Source organism: Tupaia chinensis, unplaced genomic scaffold (genome assembly GCF_000334495.1).
Source record: "Tupaia chinensis unplaced genomic scaffold, TupChi_1.0 Scaffold000430_1, whole genome shotgun sequence".
NCBI lineage: Eukaryota > Metazoa > Chordata > Mammalia > Scandentia > Tupaiidae > Tupaia > Tupaia belangeri.
Window position 1 is genome coordinate 3949049 of NW_006159935.1, and position 14605 is coordinate 3963653.

At 44.1% G+C, this 14605-nt stretch overlaps 1 protein-coding gene and 1 long non-coding RNA gene across 4 annotated transcripts in view; one reads left to right on the plus strand and one right to left on the minus strand.

The window, feature by feature from the left end:
* LOC102496580 (uncharacterized) overlaps positions 1-6599 on the minus strand; it is a 29348-nt gene extending 22749 nt beyond the window's left edge. For 2 of the 3 annotated variants that reach the window (XR_003550488.1, XR_001370854.2), the window contains exon 1: positions 6501-6599. This is a non-coding gene — a long non-coding RNA (uncharacterized LOC102496580). The remainder of the gene's footprint in view (positions 1-6500) is intronic. The other variant, XR_003550487.1, reaches the window with a different exon arrangement.
* A 72-nt stretch (positions 6600-6671) lies between these two features.
* SLC2A2 (solute carrier family 2 member 2) overlaps positions 6672-14605 on the plus strand; it is a 26935-nt gene continuing 19001 nt past the window's right edge. Inside the window, exons 1-2 of the mRNA XM_006155058.3 lie at positions 6672-6782; positions 11883-11975. Of these exons, the coding sequence (XP_006155120.1) occupies positions 6768-6782; positions 11883-11975 (108 nt within the window). The 5' untranslated portion in view covers positions 6672-6767. The remainder of the gene's footprint in view (positions 6783-11882; positions 11976-14605) is intronic.

A 14605-nucleotide genomic window follows, 5' to 3' on the forward strand; every position in this document is an offset into this window, starting at 1 on the left:
CAGGAATGCAGTTCCGAGGGTAAGCAGTGGAGGAAGCAAGAGTACTGTGTACACAGGATAAATTTGAGATGGAAACTTAGATATTCTAGCGGGGATACTGAAAGCTGTGTGTAACTTAGAAAAAGAAGGGCGGGATAAAGATAGATGTTGAGGAGCTGACAACCTGATCACTGAAGGGCCACTGCTCCTCGTTTTCGGACTCTTCCTCCTTCTCCAGACTAGACGATATTGTAGTCAAGGGCTCAGCCTTTGGCCTGATTTCTCTCTCCCTCTCTCTGTCTGGTCTACATTCACTCTGTAGCTGAGCTCATCAGGTTTAATGGCTTTAAGGACAATCTATGCCAGCACTGCCTAATAGAATATTCTGTGATGATAAAATGTTCTATAGCTGTGCTGTCGAATCTAGTTGTTACTGGCCCCATGTGACGATTTAAATTTAAATGAATTGAAGTAAAAAATTCAGTTGTTCAGTCACACTAGCTCTATTTCCAGCATTCAATATCCATGTATGTCTCAGGGCACGGCCACTGGATTGGACAGCACCCTTAACTACCATGCCACCCGCTGGCCCCAGCAGTAAGCCGTTTAGGTAGAAAGTGGGGAAATCAAGAATTCTGTTCACTTATAATATTGAGATCCTATTAATCGGCCATTCGAGTGAAAGATGTTGAGTAGGCAGTGGGTAAACCACAGTATACAGTTTGAGGGGGAGAGCTTCCAGCCCACGTTTATCTACTTCCTTAGCCCATTTTATTTCCCCTACATCGAACTCACTGCTCATATGATGGAGCAAAGTTCAGCGGATAAACAACAATAACACCTCTGGGGGGCTGGCAGGGTGGCATGGTAGTGAAGCGCACTGGACTCCCACATGGCCAACCGTGGTTCAAGTCCCAGACCTGGCAGCTTGCTTTCTCACTGCCCCCCCCTCCCGCTCAAATTAAAAATAAATAAATAAATAAATAAATAAAGTTAAATAAAATAATTCTTTTTTAAAAACCAGCAATAACTTCTTAATTTTTACATGGATGAGACCAAAAAACAAGGTGAGTGGGGAGGCCTGGAATTATAGCAGGGGAAATTTAGGTCAAATGCCATAAAAGTTTTTTGTTTGTTTTATTAATAGCTCGGTTTGATTTAGACTTCCGTTTGTTCATATATTTCTTTTGTGATTAATTAGGTTTTTTCCCTATAGGTTACTTAAAAGTAGAACAAGACTTCCACTCCCAAAAAGATGGATGTACTCTTCTCTGTTCCTCCTGCTAAGCACAGCTAAAACCCTAGACATTAACATAAAATAATAAGGCTAAAGGTGGGATAGCAAAAAGCTGACTAGCTAGAATCCTCTAGACCTGAGAAACAGCACTGGTAAATTCCTCTGGATTGTTTTGTTTTCTTTGTCTCATGTATATATCCTAGATTTCAAACTGAAGAAGCCAGCAACCCCAAAATACCAATGGACATAAACAAAAAAGTTCCCCAAAAAACTTACTTCCTTAAGCCAAAGGACAAGGCAAGGAAACACTTAGCAAGGTTGGAAACTTTTAGAAAACAGCTGCTTTCTTCCAGCCAACTGCCACAGAAAAGATTGCAATCCCACGCCCACCTTCACCAAAGACCAAGCAGAGATCCTAGGCTTCCAGCCCATGAAGCTGTACCCGGAAGCTGCAGGGTGGTGTAGGAGAAGGCAAGTAGAGAGCTGGAATTTTCAGTGGAAGGTCAGCAAGGAGCCTGGGCTTCCTCTCCTACCTACGGTAACTAAGCGCCCCTGAGTACTGTCAATGAAGGCCCACCCGAGAGTCAGGAATTTCACCATTGTCCCTCAGCAATGAGGTCATTCCCACCAGGATGTCAGTGAGAGGCCAGAAAGCCATATCAGCCCAGAATGACTGAGGAACTTCCCTAACCTGGGTGTCAGTGGAGGCTGACAAACAACCTGAACTTCTACCATTTCCCCGGCAATAACAGACAAATCCACAATTTTATTTACAGACTTTCACACCTTTCTCTCAACAACTGACAAACAGCCAGACCAAGAGACCAGAGGTCAGCGATACCCACAGACCATAAGCTCTCATCAACAGCGACAGGACACCCCGCCCAACAAACAGCAGAATTCACATTCTTCACAAGTCTCACTCTTTACAGGAACACCTAGAGATAAAACCATAGGATAAAGTGTATCCTTGGCGATAAAACAGACCTCAATGAATCGAAAAGAAGTAAAATCACAGTGTTTTCTTGGACCAAAATGAAAACAGACTAGAAGGCAGTAACCAGAAAATATCTAAACCCTTGGAAACACACGTCTAAGGTAATCAGTGGGTGTGATAAAATCTCAACAGAAATAAAAAATACACGAAAGTTGAGACGCATGTCAAAAAGTGTGGGACACCGCAAAGGCAGCACTGAAAGGGGACATTCCTGCATGAAAAACACACACTAGGAGGAGGTAACATCTCAAATCAATCATTTAAGCTCCACTCTCAAGAAACCGTAAAATAAAAGAACAAAATAAATCCAAAGGGACTGGAAAGAAAGAACTAATAAAGAAAGGGGGGGCAGGGGGAGCCAACAAAGTTAAAAATAGAAAAAAAAATGTTTAATCAATGAAACAAAGAACTGGTTCTTTGAAGAAATAAATAAGATGTGTAAACTAGTAGCAAGATTGGCAGAGAGAGGAGAAGACATGAATCAGCAATATCAGGAATGAGACAGCATATACCGAAGACACCACAGACATCAAAAGAATGGTAAGAAAATACTGGAAACAACCCTATACACATAAATTTGACAACTTAGACAAAGCGCACCACTTCCTCAAAAACACCCAGCTATGGGGCCAGCAGGTGGTGTGGTGGTTAAGGTGCTAGATTCCACATGGCCGCAACCATGGTTCGAATCCCAAATGCAGTGGCATGAAAAATACGCTGTGCACGTGTGCATGTGTGCCTAAAATCCCAAGAGGAGAATGGAGGGAAAGGGATTGCAGCATGGCCATCTGTCCTGGGGGTGATTTCTCACCTTCTCTTTCTCTGTGTCTCTGTCTCAGGCAAGCACACATGCCCTATGGCAAAAAAATCTAAAAAAGAGCAACAATAAAAACACACACATAAAGCTACCATAACTCATCTATTATGAAACGGATCACCTGAATAGTTAAGGAAATTAAACTGATCTCTTTAAATCTTCCCAAAAAAATGTCCAGACTCAGACAATTTCACTGAAGAATCAACCAAACATCAGTTTTATAGTCTCTTCCAAAGAGATGGAATAGAAGGCTAAATTCATGTTGTACAGCTATTGTTCCTCTGATACCAGATTACACAGAGACAGTACAAAAAAAAAGGAAAAGAAAACTACACATAACCTATGTCATGAATATAGAGGTAAAACTCCTTAATATATTAGAAAATATAATTTAACAATAGACAGTCTGTATACCATAACCAAGTGATGCTTATGTCAGGGGGAGGGCTGACTTAATATTCAAATCAATCTGTACAATCCACCATGTTCAAAGGCTAAAGAAGAAAAATCACACAATCACGTCAATTGATGCAGAAAAGACATTTAGCAAAACTCAGTACTCATTCATAGTTTTTTTTAAAAAATAAAAATTCTGGGCCAGGAGGTGGTGTGGTGGTTAAGGTGCTGGATTCCCACATGGCCAACTGCAGTTTGAGTCCCAGACCTGGTGACTTGCTTTCTCACTTTTCCTTTCTCTCTCTTGTCTCTCTCTGGCCAAATTAAAAGATAATAATAAATAAAATTAAATAAATAATTCTTTAAAAATTAAATAAAACTCTTAGGAAAATAGGAATGGAGAAGAACATTCTCAACCTGATAAAGAATAGCTACGGAAAATCTACAACTAACACTGTACTTAATTGCGAAAATAACGCTTTCATCCTAAGACTGGGGCCAAGGCAGGGATTAAACGCTCAATCACTCTTACTCAACAGCGCTCGAGGTAATAACCAGTGTCATAGACAGGAAAAGGAAGTAAAAATCGTATAAATCGTAAAAGAACAAATAAAACTCTATTTTCGGATGACAACATTTTCTACATAGGAAATCCCAAGAAATCTAGCAGAAACTCCTAGAACTGGGACCAGGAGATAGTGTGATTATGTCGCTGGACTCTTAGTCCAATGTGGTTTGAGTCCCATAAAAAGAGGTCGTTTTGTTTTCCTTAAGGTTTTTGTCATAGGGCACATGCACTCACTGGACAGAGACAGAGAGAGACAGTGAGAGGGGAAGTGAGAAACCATCTCCCAGGGAGGCTAGCCATGCTGCAGTTCCTTCTCCTCCACTCTCCTGGGATTTGAGGTATGCATGCACACAGCACCCAGTGTTGAGTTTCAAGCCGCCAGGTCTAGCAGTCACCACAGAGAGCAGGTTCCCCAGGCTCAGGGGGGACTCAGAGTGATTCCGGACACTCAATGAGTAGCCCTCATCCCACCAACTCGCAAAGCCTGGCTTATCCCCAGCCCAAAACGCCAAGATGCCCACGTGCGTTGCTTCCGCAGCTCCCCAGGTGGGGTTGATGCAAACTCGGACAGGCCGGAGGTGTCAGTTCTCTAAGGGCTCGATCAATCCATGCAATCAAGGTGACTGATCCCTCCACCTCCGTCCTGAAAATCAAGTTTTAGCGATTTCTAAACGGTGCAGAAGTTCCTCAGTTCTGCGCCAGAGCAAAATGCGGGAGTCCTTGGCTAACTAGAGGGAGCTGGGCTGGGGGGATGAGAGAGTGCCCCCTCCCGTTGGCGAGTGGGGGGAGGGTCGCCCTTCCAACAAGGGCCAGGTAGGGGCCAGCAGGCAGCAGCTAGGCGCCGGCTCAGCCCCAGCGCCAGAAGTTAAAGGCTCACCAGCCGGGCTCCGACGCCAGGCCGGTTCTGCTTAACAGGACAGTTCAAAAGACAAAGGTTAGGCAAGAGCCGGGAAGTAGCTGGCGTTTCTGCCCGCGGCGCGGACTTCCCCGCGGAGTGCCGGGTCGCTGGAAACGGACCGCCAAGGAGCCTCTGGACGACAGATGGACGACAGACGCACTGACAACCCGGCGTGCGCCTCGCGCGCAGACACCGGCGCAGAAAGCCCGCGCGGTGGCGGCCGGCGGCCAGTCTGGGGCGTGTCACTCCCCAAGTCTCCGCGCTGCGCACAGACGCTCGGCGCTGTCGGTAGGTAAGCCAGCCCTGCCAGCCTGCGAGCAGCTCCCAGCACCTCGCCCCTGTTCCCGCGGCCATGCCTCTTCCTCTCAGAGCAGGGAGCTGCGCTGGGCTCCGCGTCTGTGGCTTGGGTAGAATGAACGTTCTCAGACCAAGTCAGGGGCATCACCTTGCAGGCATCACCTTGCAGGCCTAACTTTGCATCGCCCTGCGGAACGATGACCTCTGAGTGTCCTCCCCTTCACTCCCGCCCTCTGTTTCTACGTCACACGCCTCATTTCGCCGCTATTCCCTGTCCTCTGGTCCTCTGGTTCTGTTTGAGCCTCAGGGGAACCAGCGACGCTTGCTACCTATGGCCGTGAAAGCGACCAGTGGTGAGATTTCAGGGACCCTTGACTGCATGTCCCGAAGGATAGCAGGAAAGGACAGCCGTTGCTATCCTTAGGAGCGGATTTATTGAAGAGTTCAGAACTCTAGACGATCATCTCTAGCCAGTTTTCCACGTCCCCTGAATCAGTCAGATTTATTTAAGATTTATTTAAGAACTCTAGACCAGAGTTCTAGAGCAGACCACTCAGGGGGCACTCAGTGATTCCGGGCACTGGGGCACCTCAATGAGTGGGCCTCATCCCACCAGCTCGCAAAGCCCGGCTTATCTCCAGCCCAAGACGCCAAGATGCCCAGGTGCCCTTGCTTCGGCAGCTCCCAGGTGGGGTTGGTGCAAATCCAACAGGCTGGAGGTTTCAGTTCTCCCAGGGCTCAATCAGAGCAGGTTATGTAAGAACTCTAGAACAGATTTATTGAAGAGCTCCAGACATCCAGACATCATTTCCAGCAAGTTTTTCACATCCACTGAATCATGGAAATAGCAATAGCCACCGTTTGCTGAGTACTTCGCACCAGGCTAAACTTTTCATTACCATGTTGAACCCAGCCAATAATATAAAATTTATATCCTGTCTTTTCCATCTTATCTTGTGTTTAAAAAAATAATTAAGGTAGGGAAATGTCGCAGCAAGCCATTTATTTAAAGTCATACCCCCAGCAAAACGGTGAGAGTCAAAGCCAGGTCCCCAACTCTCCAAAGCCCACGTAGGTTACTGTGGAAGCCTACTTCAGCCTCACCGCCCAGCCCTAAAGCACAAACACAGCACAGGTTCTCTGAGGAGAGGCACAGCCGCCACCAGTGCCTCTGTTTGTCACCTCCACAACACAGCCCAGGAGAGCTCATCTTCACCCAAAGACCCCTCCGACGTCTCCTTTCTCCTGCCCCAGTGACCACCACGCTTAACGCATGCCCTCCAATGGGACCACCTCTGGTTAGCAACTTACGCCTGAGGGACCTGCTCCCACTTCTCTTTCCTGGTGGAACAGAGGCACTGAAGCAAAGCGTTTATTGATTAAATTCTTGTCATATTCAGACTCTGCTGAGATTAAACTTGGACTCATGATTGCCCCACTCCTCCCTCACCTTGCTCCTCCTCCTGCAATGTATAACTAGGAGCTGAGACAGCTCTGGACACAGGCAGGGGCTGGTCAGCTGCATGTGCCACCCTCCAGCCAGCTCCCAGACTGAGAGGAGGACTCCCAGCCCAGAACATGACACAAGATAAGGTAAAGTGGTGCCGTGCTCTCTTAGAATCTGGTTTCGAGGAAACGAAGAGGAGAATCTGTTCATGTCCAGAGTGTGTACAGACATTTGGGGGATGCCGGGTGTAGCCAGCAGAGATGAAAGCTAGGACTTACTTCTTGGCCAATTGATCATTTTGCTGTTAAACAAAAACCTGCTTCTTATTTAGTAACTGGGGTTTTAAAGATGTTTGCTCTGTTTCCTGACTAGTCTGTGTTACTTTTTTTCCAAGTAATTCTGCATAACCATGTTACTGGAGGAATGTACTCCCCTATCCCCAAAAAAGGCAGATGAGTCAGAATCTGATCATGAAGCTGACCTGGAATCTTCAAAAATGTCAATCTATGACAGATGGAAAGGTGGAAATGCTGTTCTAGGGTAAAAGAAACTAAGAATGGATGACCAAATGCATTAAGTAACCTTAGATCGTGGAAGAAAGAAGAAAAGTAGCTGTAAGAGACAGTATGGGGGACAGTTGGGGAATTCTGACTGGGAAATATATTTTAGTGTGTCAGTGTACATTCTCGGACCAAGAATGACGCAGGAAGCTGCCTTTGTTCTTAGGGAACACATGCTGAAGTATTTAGGTCTGCAACTTACCTTTAAATGGTTCAGCCGAACAACACACACACACACACACACACACCATGGGAGTAAACAAATGTGGTAGATGTTAACTACTAGTGACTATTGGGGATTATCTGGAGTGTTCACTGCACTATTTGAAGATCGCTGTAGATACGATACTTTCCATTATAAAAGCTTGAAAATAAAAAGGATATACCACTCTTGTTTCCATAAAAGTGTCCCCAACCAAACTCACCCACTCCTATACACGGTAACACAATTCGATAAATGTGTGCCCCTTTAAGTTCTGACTGGTCAAATGTCCTCTCCTGCGTATTCCTTAATGTCAGTAAGCAGCACGGTTTGAGCAGTCTTTGTAATCACCAGCCTTAGATCCGGGTTCCAGCAATGGGTTTTCTCTGCACAAAATAAGAATATAATATGGTATTTTCAGGGATTGTACTAGAACTTCGAAGTGTGGGGCTAATTAAATGAGATGATGTAAGTGAGGCTTATGTGGCAAATATTTTCATGTTAATTAGTTAGGTGTTTATATCATGCGTATCTCACGGATATTATATCCCAGGATAAAGCGAAAGTGTTTAGAATTTTAAGGACAATATAGAAATGAATATTAATAAGTATGCAGAGGATATTTAAATTTGCCAAAAAACATGAAGGTAGTATCCAAACAACTAAGTTTGAAAGATGCTGCAAAGGGGAAGGTCATAGCCGATGATCAAGCTTCAGTTGGACCCGTCGTTAAATTCCCTTGGGCCTTTAGAAATAATGCCGGAAAACTTTTCTTGAGAACCAAGAAATTGCCTAGTCATGGAACCGAGAAAGAATAACTGGCGTCAAGCACTGTGTTAGCTGTGTGAATCTACCCGGATTTTGAAAGAAGTGGGAGAAGCTGGAGACCTGGTCTGTGACTCTGGATATGCCCATAACCTGTCCGACCTCCATTCCTTCAGCTGAGAAACAGAGGAATTAGACAAGAACCATTGCCCTTGAGGGTCCCTTTCATCTTCAAAATTTTATGATTCAAGAAGCCCCTGGCCTTTTCCGAAGGATATAGATCAACTTTGGTTTTGCTTTTGGAAGCGTGTGGTGTGAAGAAAGGGCATAAGCTTCTCTTCCCTTCCCTGGAAATCCACTCTTCCATTTAGCAGTGAGGGCTTAAGAACGCCCTGTCAGAGTCTCACACTAGAATATCTGTCACTCACTAGCGATCTTGTAGAAGGTAAGCCCCTTAACCTCCTCTGAGCTGAATGGGGTACTTTCTTGTGCTTTATAATAGTGTCGTAAGGATTATTGATGACGTATGAATATTTAACACATTTTTGTTTGGCAAAAGCAATAAATGAAATGATAATGATGTGATTAAAAGGTATTGGTTCTATAGCCCTTTCACTGTTTATAAGAACACTGTGTTATCTCTCTAATGTATTTATAAAAATCCTATGCCTTAACTATTATTGCAACCATTTTTTAGGCAAAGACCCTCAGACTCAGGGATGTGAAAGCCCTAGCTGGTACTCTTTTTAGGTTTGCTGACTTCCACATCTAGTTGTTTTGTTTCGCTTTGCTTTGTTTCTCATAGGCCCATCTGACTTCTAAGTTACAAAATAAAGTCCACATTTTGTTTTACATTAGGGTTCAACCCTTGTCTATTCTAGCCTTCCACATATACCCAGTAAGGTATGGGACTTGGTTTCCCTAAGTTCAAATTATTAAACTCCAAATGAGAGTAGTCTTCTTTAAAGTGCAAGCTTAATATCTTATGGCCTATGATGAAGTTAAGAGGAAAGGCTTGAGAGCCTTCCACCACTTAGCAGGTATGTGGCCTTCATACCAGTTACTTACCCTTTCCATGGCAATTCCCCCTGTGTGAAATGGCGAGCTTAACTCCTACGGGATTGTGGAGAATAGGCAAAGCTCATAGAATCCTACGGCGTGGACCAAGGAAGGCGCTCTCTTAAGCTCTCACTGTTTTCATCAACTCTTATCTACCTATCCTCATTTCAGTCTCTTGAACATTAAAGATGAAGGTTCCTGGGGCTTATCGAGACATAGTAGTTTTCAAAAATGTTTTTTTTCCTAAACAAAACGTTCTTGGACCAAGCCTAGTGCTGAGCCATGAAGAAGGCTGACTAGAGATTTCACTTCATTTCACTATGTTAAAGAAAGAAAAGATGGAAAGTCAAAAGCCAATTTAACATGCAGTTCAGAAAGGGAAGTTAAACCTGAAAATAAGAGGTAAGAAGAAAAGAGAACAAAAAACAAATGCAGTTAGACAATTGCAGAGACTTCATTATCAGGGATAATCACTTCAGTTAGAAATTCAAGTGACTTGCTTCAAACTGATGAGTTTGTGCTTTACCTGACCCAGTGGGTGAAATTCTCTCTTGGAGAGTTGAAGTAGGGAACTGCAGACCCTAAGGGGTGACACAAGAACCAGTTCCATAAAAGAAGCCAGTAAGATCAAAGGAAAAATACTTCAAGAACATGCTAAGATTTCTTTTTTCAAGTTATTATTATTATTATTATTATTATTAATACATTCAATCACTATACATCATTTAGATTCTAAAGAGGCTTTACCCAGCTTGGTATACACCTCAGACCAGTCCAGTTGAGAATATTATACACATCATCATCATCAACAGGTAATAAACCATATCTGTGTCCCACAAGTGTCTTACCTCTCTATTTTTCTCCCAAATTTCCTTTCCTCCACTCTTCTCCCTCTCCCAATCTCCTTCCACTTTGTCCCCAGTGGCCATAATAATTTTCAATGCTTTTATGTCCTCCATTCTTTCAGTCTCTACCATAGAGTGTAGACAGTATATGTTAAGTGGAGACATACAATGTCTCTCTTTCATAGCCTGACATGCTTCACTCAACAACAAATCTTCCATGTTCATCCACTTTCTATCAAATGCCAGGGCCTTGTTTTTTATGGCTAAGTAGTATTCCATGGAGTATATGTGCTGTACTTTTCCAATCCTTTCATTTTTTTGTGGACATTTGGGTTGGTTCCATGTCTTAGCAACAGTGAACAATGCCGCAATAAATAAAGATGTGCAAGCATTCTTCCAACTGAGCATTCTGCTGTTCCTTGGGTAGATACCCAGGAGTGGAATTGTTGGATCATTTGGTAGTTCTATCTGAAGGTCTTTGAGGAACTTCCATATTATCCTACACAATGGCTGGACCAATTTACATTCCCACCAACAGTGTAGGAATGTTCCCGTTTCACCACATCCCCTCCAGCACTTCTTTCTTTCTGTTAATATGGTGTATTATATTTACAGTTTTGTGTATGTTGAACCACCCTTGCATCCCTGGAATAAAGCCTACTTGGTTGTGATGAATAATCTTTTTTATATGCTGTTGAATACAGTTCGCAAGTATCTTGTTGAGAATTTTTGCATCTATATTCATCAGAGATATAGGTCTGTAATTTTCCTTTTTTGTCATATCCTTATCCATTTTGGGAATGAGGGTGATGGAGGCTTCATAGAATGAATGTGGAAGAGTTCCTTCCTTTTGGATCTCTAGCAATAATTTGAGTAGAATGGGGGTTGCCTCTTCTTTAAAACTTTTGTAAAATTCAAAATTTAATCCATCAGGACCTAGACTTTTCTTTGTTGGGAAGTTATTTATTACTGACTCAATCTCATTGCTTGTTATGGGTCTATTCAGGCTTTCTATGTCCTCTTGAGTCAATCTTGGCAGATTGTATGTGTCCAGGAATTGGTCCATCTCATCCAGGTTTTCTCGTTCATTGACGTATAATCGGTCACTCATAGTATCTTTACCTACATATTAATGCAGATCATTATAAAGGCTGGTTGATATTTCTTTTTTTAGAGAAAGATTTTTGTCATAGTGTGTGTGCACTCTCTAGAGAGACAGAAAGCGAAAAAATCACACCCCCACCCCAATGGGAATGGCCGCACTGCATCCCTTCTCCTCCATTCTCCTCTCGAGATCTTGGGCACACACACACACACACACACACACACACACACAAACTGCCAGGTCCAGGACTAAAACTGCGGTCAACTATGTGGGAGTCCCAAAGCTGGTTGATATCTCTTACATGAGCTTTGAGGTGTTTTCTACCATGGCAATGTCCAGGAGAGGACCTCATCTCCTCATCTTTTACTTGACTCTCTCAATGGCATAAATTACTACATCTATCAAAGCAATTCTAGTTCTTAAGTCTGACTTTTGAATCTTAAAAAATACATATGTAAGGAAAAGGAGATGTGGGTTCTCCCCTAGGAGAAGCTTTTCCAAAAGTTTTCCAGCTCTAGCAGTGGAGAGAAATGATGACTGGGTCTCACACTCTCATATGAATGACACCTGACTGCTGAGAGCACAGGGCTTGTTGTCAATGGGTATCAAGGGGAAAGACCAGCCTGCGGAGCCTGTGAGAAGTCCAAGCTGCAGCAGGAGATGACGGGTTACTGACATTGCCTGGCATTTCCCCTCCTGTGTTTCCACAGATCACTGGAACTCTGGTTTTCACCGTCTTCACTGCTGCCCTCGGCTCCTTCCAGTTTGGGTATCACCTTGGTGTGATCAATGCGCCTCAACAGGCAAGTGAGACTCATTCAAGTTCTCGTTCTCTTTGTGACAAGTTCCACCAGTGACAGATACCGTGTGTTACCTATACACAGAAATACAGTGTGTCCACGTGAGGCTCACGGAGTAACCCTGGCCTGTCAGATACAGCACAGGTGACTCCCAAGGTAATAACCTGGCCTTGACTCTGCAGTTAACTGCGGAGGTAATCCAGAACGCTTATCTCTGACTCCGCTCTTTTCGAGCTCACAGGAAACTCCAGTCACAGTAGCACATGCTCAAGAGTGTTTAAAGAAAGACCAGGGGGAGAAGGAGCTTGCTACTTATCACAGCATTCATTCAGAGCTCTCACCCAGACACAGATGAGAAATGACAGGCAGTAAGAGGACACGGTAGAAGGGCATCCTGAATGTTCTGCATTTATGGAGCGCCTACTGATTGCATCAGGTACTTTAACTCGTGTTACCCACAGCTGGAGCCTCTCAACAACCCTACTGAGCCCATGTCCAGGTCAGATTAAAACCTTTAGAAGCCCTAGCACTAAAAATATTGTAGTCCTTCCCTGTCATTCCTGTCTCCCATTGGTGATTTAAAGTAGACTAATATAAAACTTTAGAATAACAGTCAGGAAGTCCAATAAAGTTTGTATTTCCTCCCTAAAGACTCTGAATGAGTGTTTTTGTTTTGCTTTCCTGTTTTTTAGGGTGTTTTTGGTTTTTGTTATTTGTTTTTTTGCTAAAGGGTACATATGCTGACCAGAAAGAGAGAGAAGGAAGAACCCCTCCCCCTAATGGGGAAAGTACATACTCCAATCCCTTCTCTTCATCTTTCCTCATTTTCATGATTCTAGGTACACACACAAATGTGGCCAGTGTGTTTTTCAAGCTGCAGGGTCTGGGACTTGAACCATGCGGCTAGCCATATGAGATCTGCTACCTTAACCATTAGGCCTCAAAGCTAGGCCTAGGTACTTCATCTTAATATCAAATCATTCCCACCATTTTCCATGTTTGTTCTGTGCGTCCTTACTCTGATATCCAGTGACTAGACAGGAGAGTGGTGGCGTTCTCCTTAGCTCCCAGAGTCTCTACGTAGGGAACTAGCACTTCGTTCCCTCTGCCTTCACTCAAACTGTCAGGTGGGACCAAAGCCAGGGCTCCATCTTGCTCCTCTTCCCATCACCAGTGCCACGTGCCATAATTTACATAGGAATATACTCAGTAAAGTGGTGAAGAAAGAGCGAGAGATGAAGAAAATTCAGGAAAGGGTGGCATCAGGTGAAGGTACAAACCCTTGTTGGGTGCCTTCTATGAATTCGTCATATTTTTTCTGCATCGTTGGACTCCGAAGCAAACGTAAGAGCTGCAGGGTGTGAAGTGTGCAGCGTGTAGCGTGTGCTGCCACCGTCCACCACCCGGGAAGGAATGCTCCTGGGCCACGAGGTGTCCTGCGATTAGTTCCCACACTTCACCCCGGTGCCACAGGCCCGCCATGGCTGACAGCCCCGGGGAGTGATGCTGGCCTTCAGGAGACCAGGGTTCCGTCTTTTTCCTATGGACGATGACAACGCAGGCCGATTTAGCAGGCTTCCTGGAATTCAGCATCTCCTGACTTGGCATGAGCAGTCTTTTCTCTTGTTGTGGAAGAAGACCTTTCTTACGCCCTTAGTTACATCGTCTTCTCTGATTTTAGAGGAGAGATCGGACTCGGGCCTCCCTTCCATCCACCCAAATGCCAGAGGCAGGCCTGAAAATGTCTCCACTACATCCGAGTTTGTGCCCTCTCAATAGCCCCTTTCTTCTGTATTTAAGAGTAGTGTAGTCACCATTAAATAAAAATTATCTGGCCCAGCTCATGGCCTGGTGGTTAAGGCATGTAGATCCCACTTTACTGACCATGCTGTTCAAGTCCCAGACCCAGCAGCTTGAGAAACAAAGCAGGGGCATGTGCATGCACACCTGAAATCCTGAAAGGAGGGTGAGGTGGAGGAGAAGGGACTGTGGGTAAACATTCCCCATGGAGGGTGCTTTCCCATTTTTTCTCTCTCCCCCTTGTTCTGTCTCTTTCTCTGCTTCTGTCTCTCTTTGGCAAGTGCACCTGCCATATGACAAATTAAAAAAAAAAAAAACAAAGTTTTTTAAAAAAGCATAATTGCTCAGGCCCTTTGTTTTTTATTAGCTGAATGACATTGGAATGACTTGAGGTATTTTTTTTAATCATGATTTCTTACATTTACAAAAGTTGCACATGTCTACTGCAGAAAAATATAAGGAAAAAATTATCCGTATTCTGTCACATGAGCACAAGGCTGAGAACATCCCAGACATTTCTTTGGAGCCTTTTTTCCTATGTATATTGCCCTTAGAGGGTGGCCTTCTCAGGAAGCAAATGTCTTGATCAGACTTCTTTCATGATAAGATATTCCATTCTCCCCCTCGCTCAGCTGACTTGCGAAAACAGGACTTTGCCCACGGTTGTAACACAGCAGCTGCATTCCAGGTTCTTGTCGGAGAACACCGCCCTCCTCACTGCGGCTGGATAGTGATCCAATCAGCACCGAGAGCCGTGACTGGGAGGAAGATGCCCAAATCATGAATCATGTGCTTTTTTTTTTTTTTTTTTTTGGTGTTTTTTTTTATGAGCG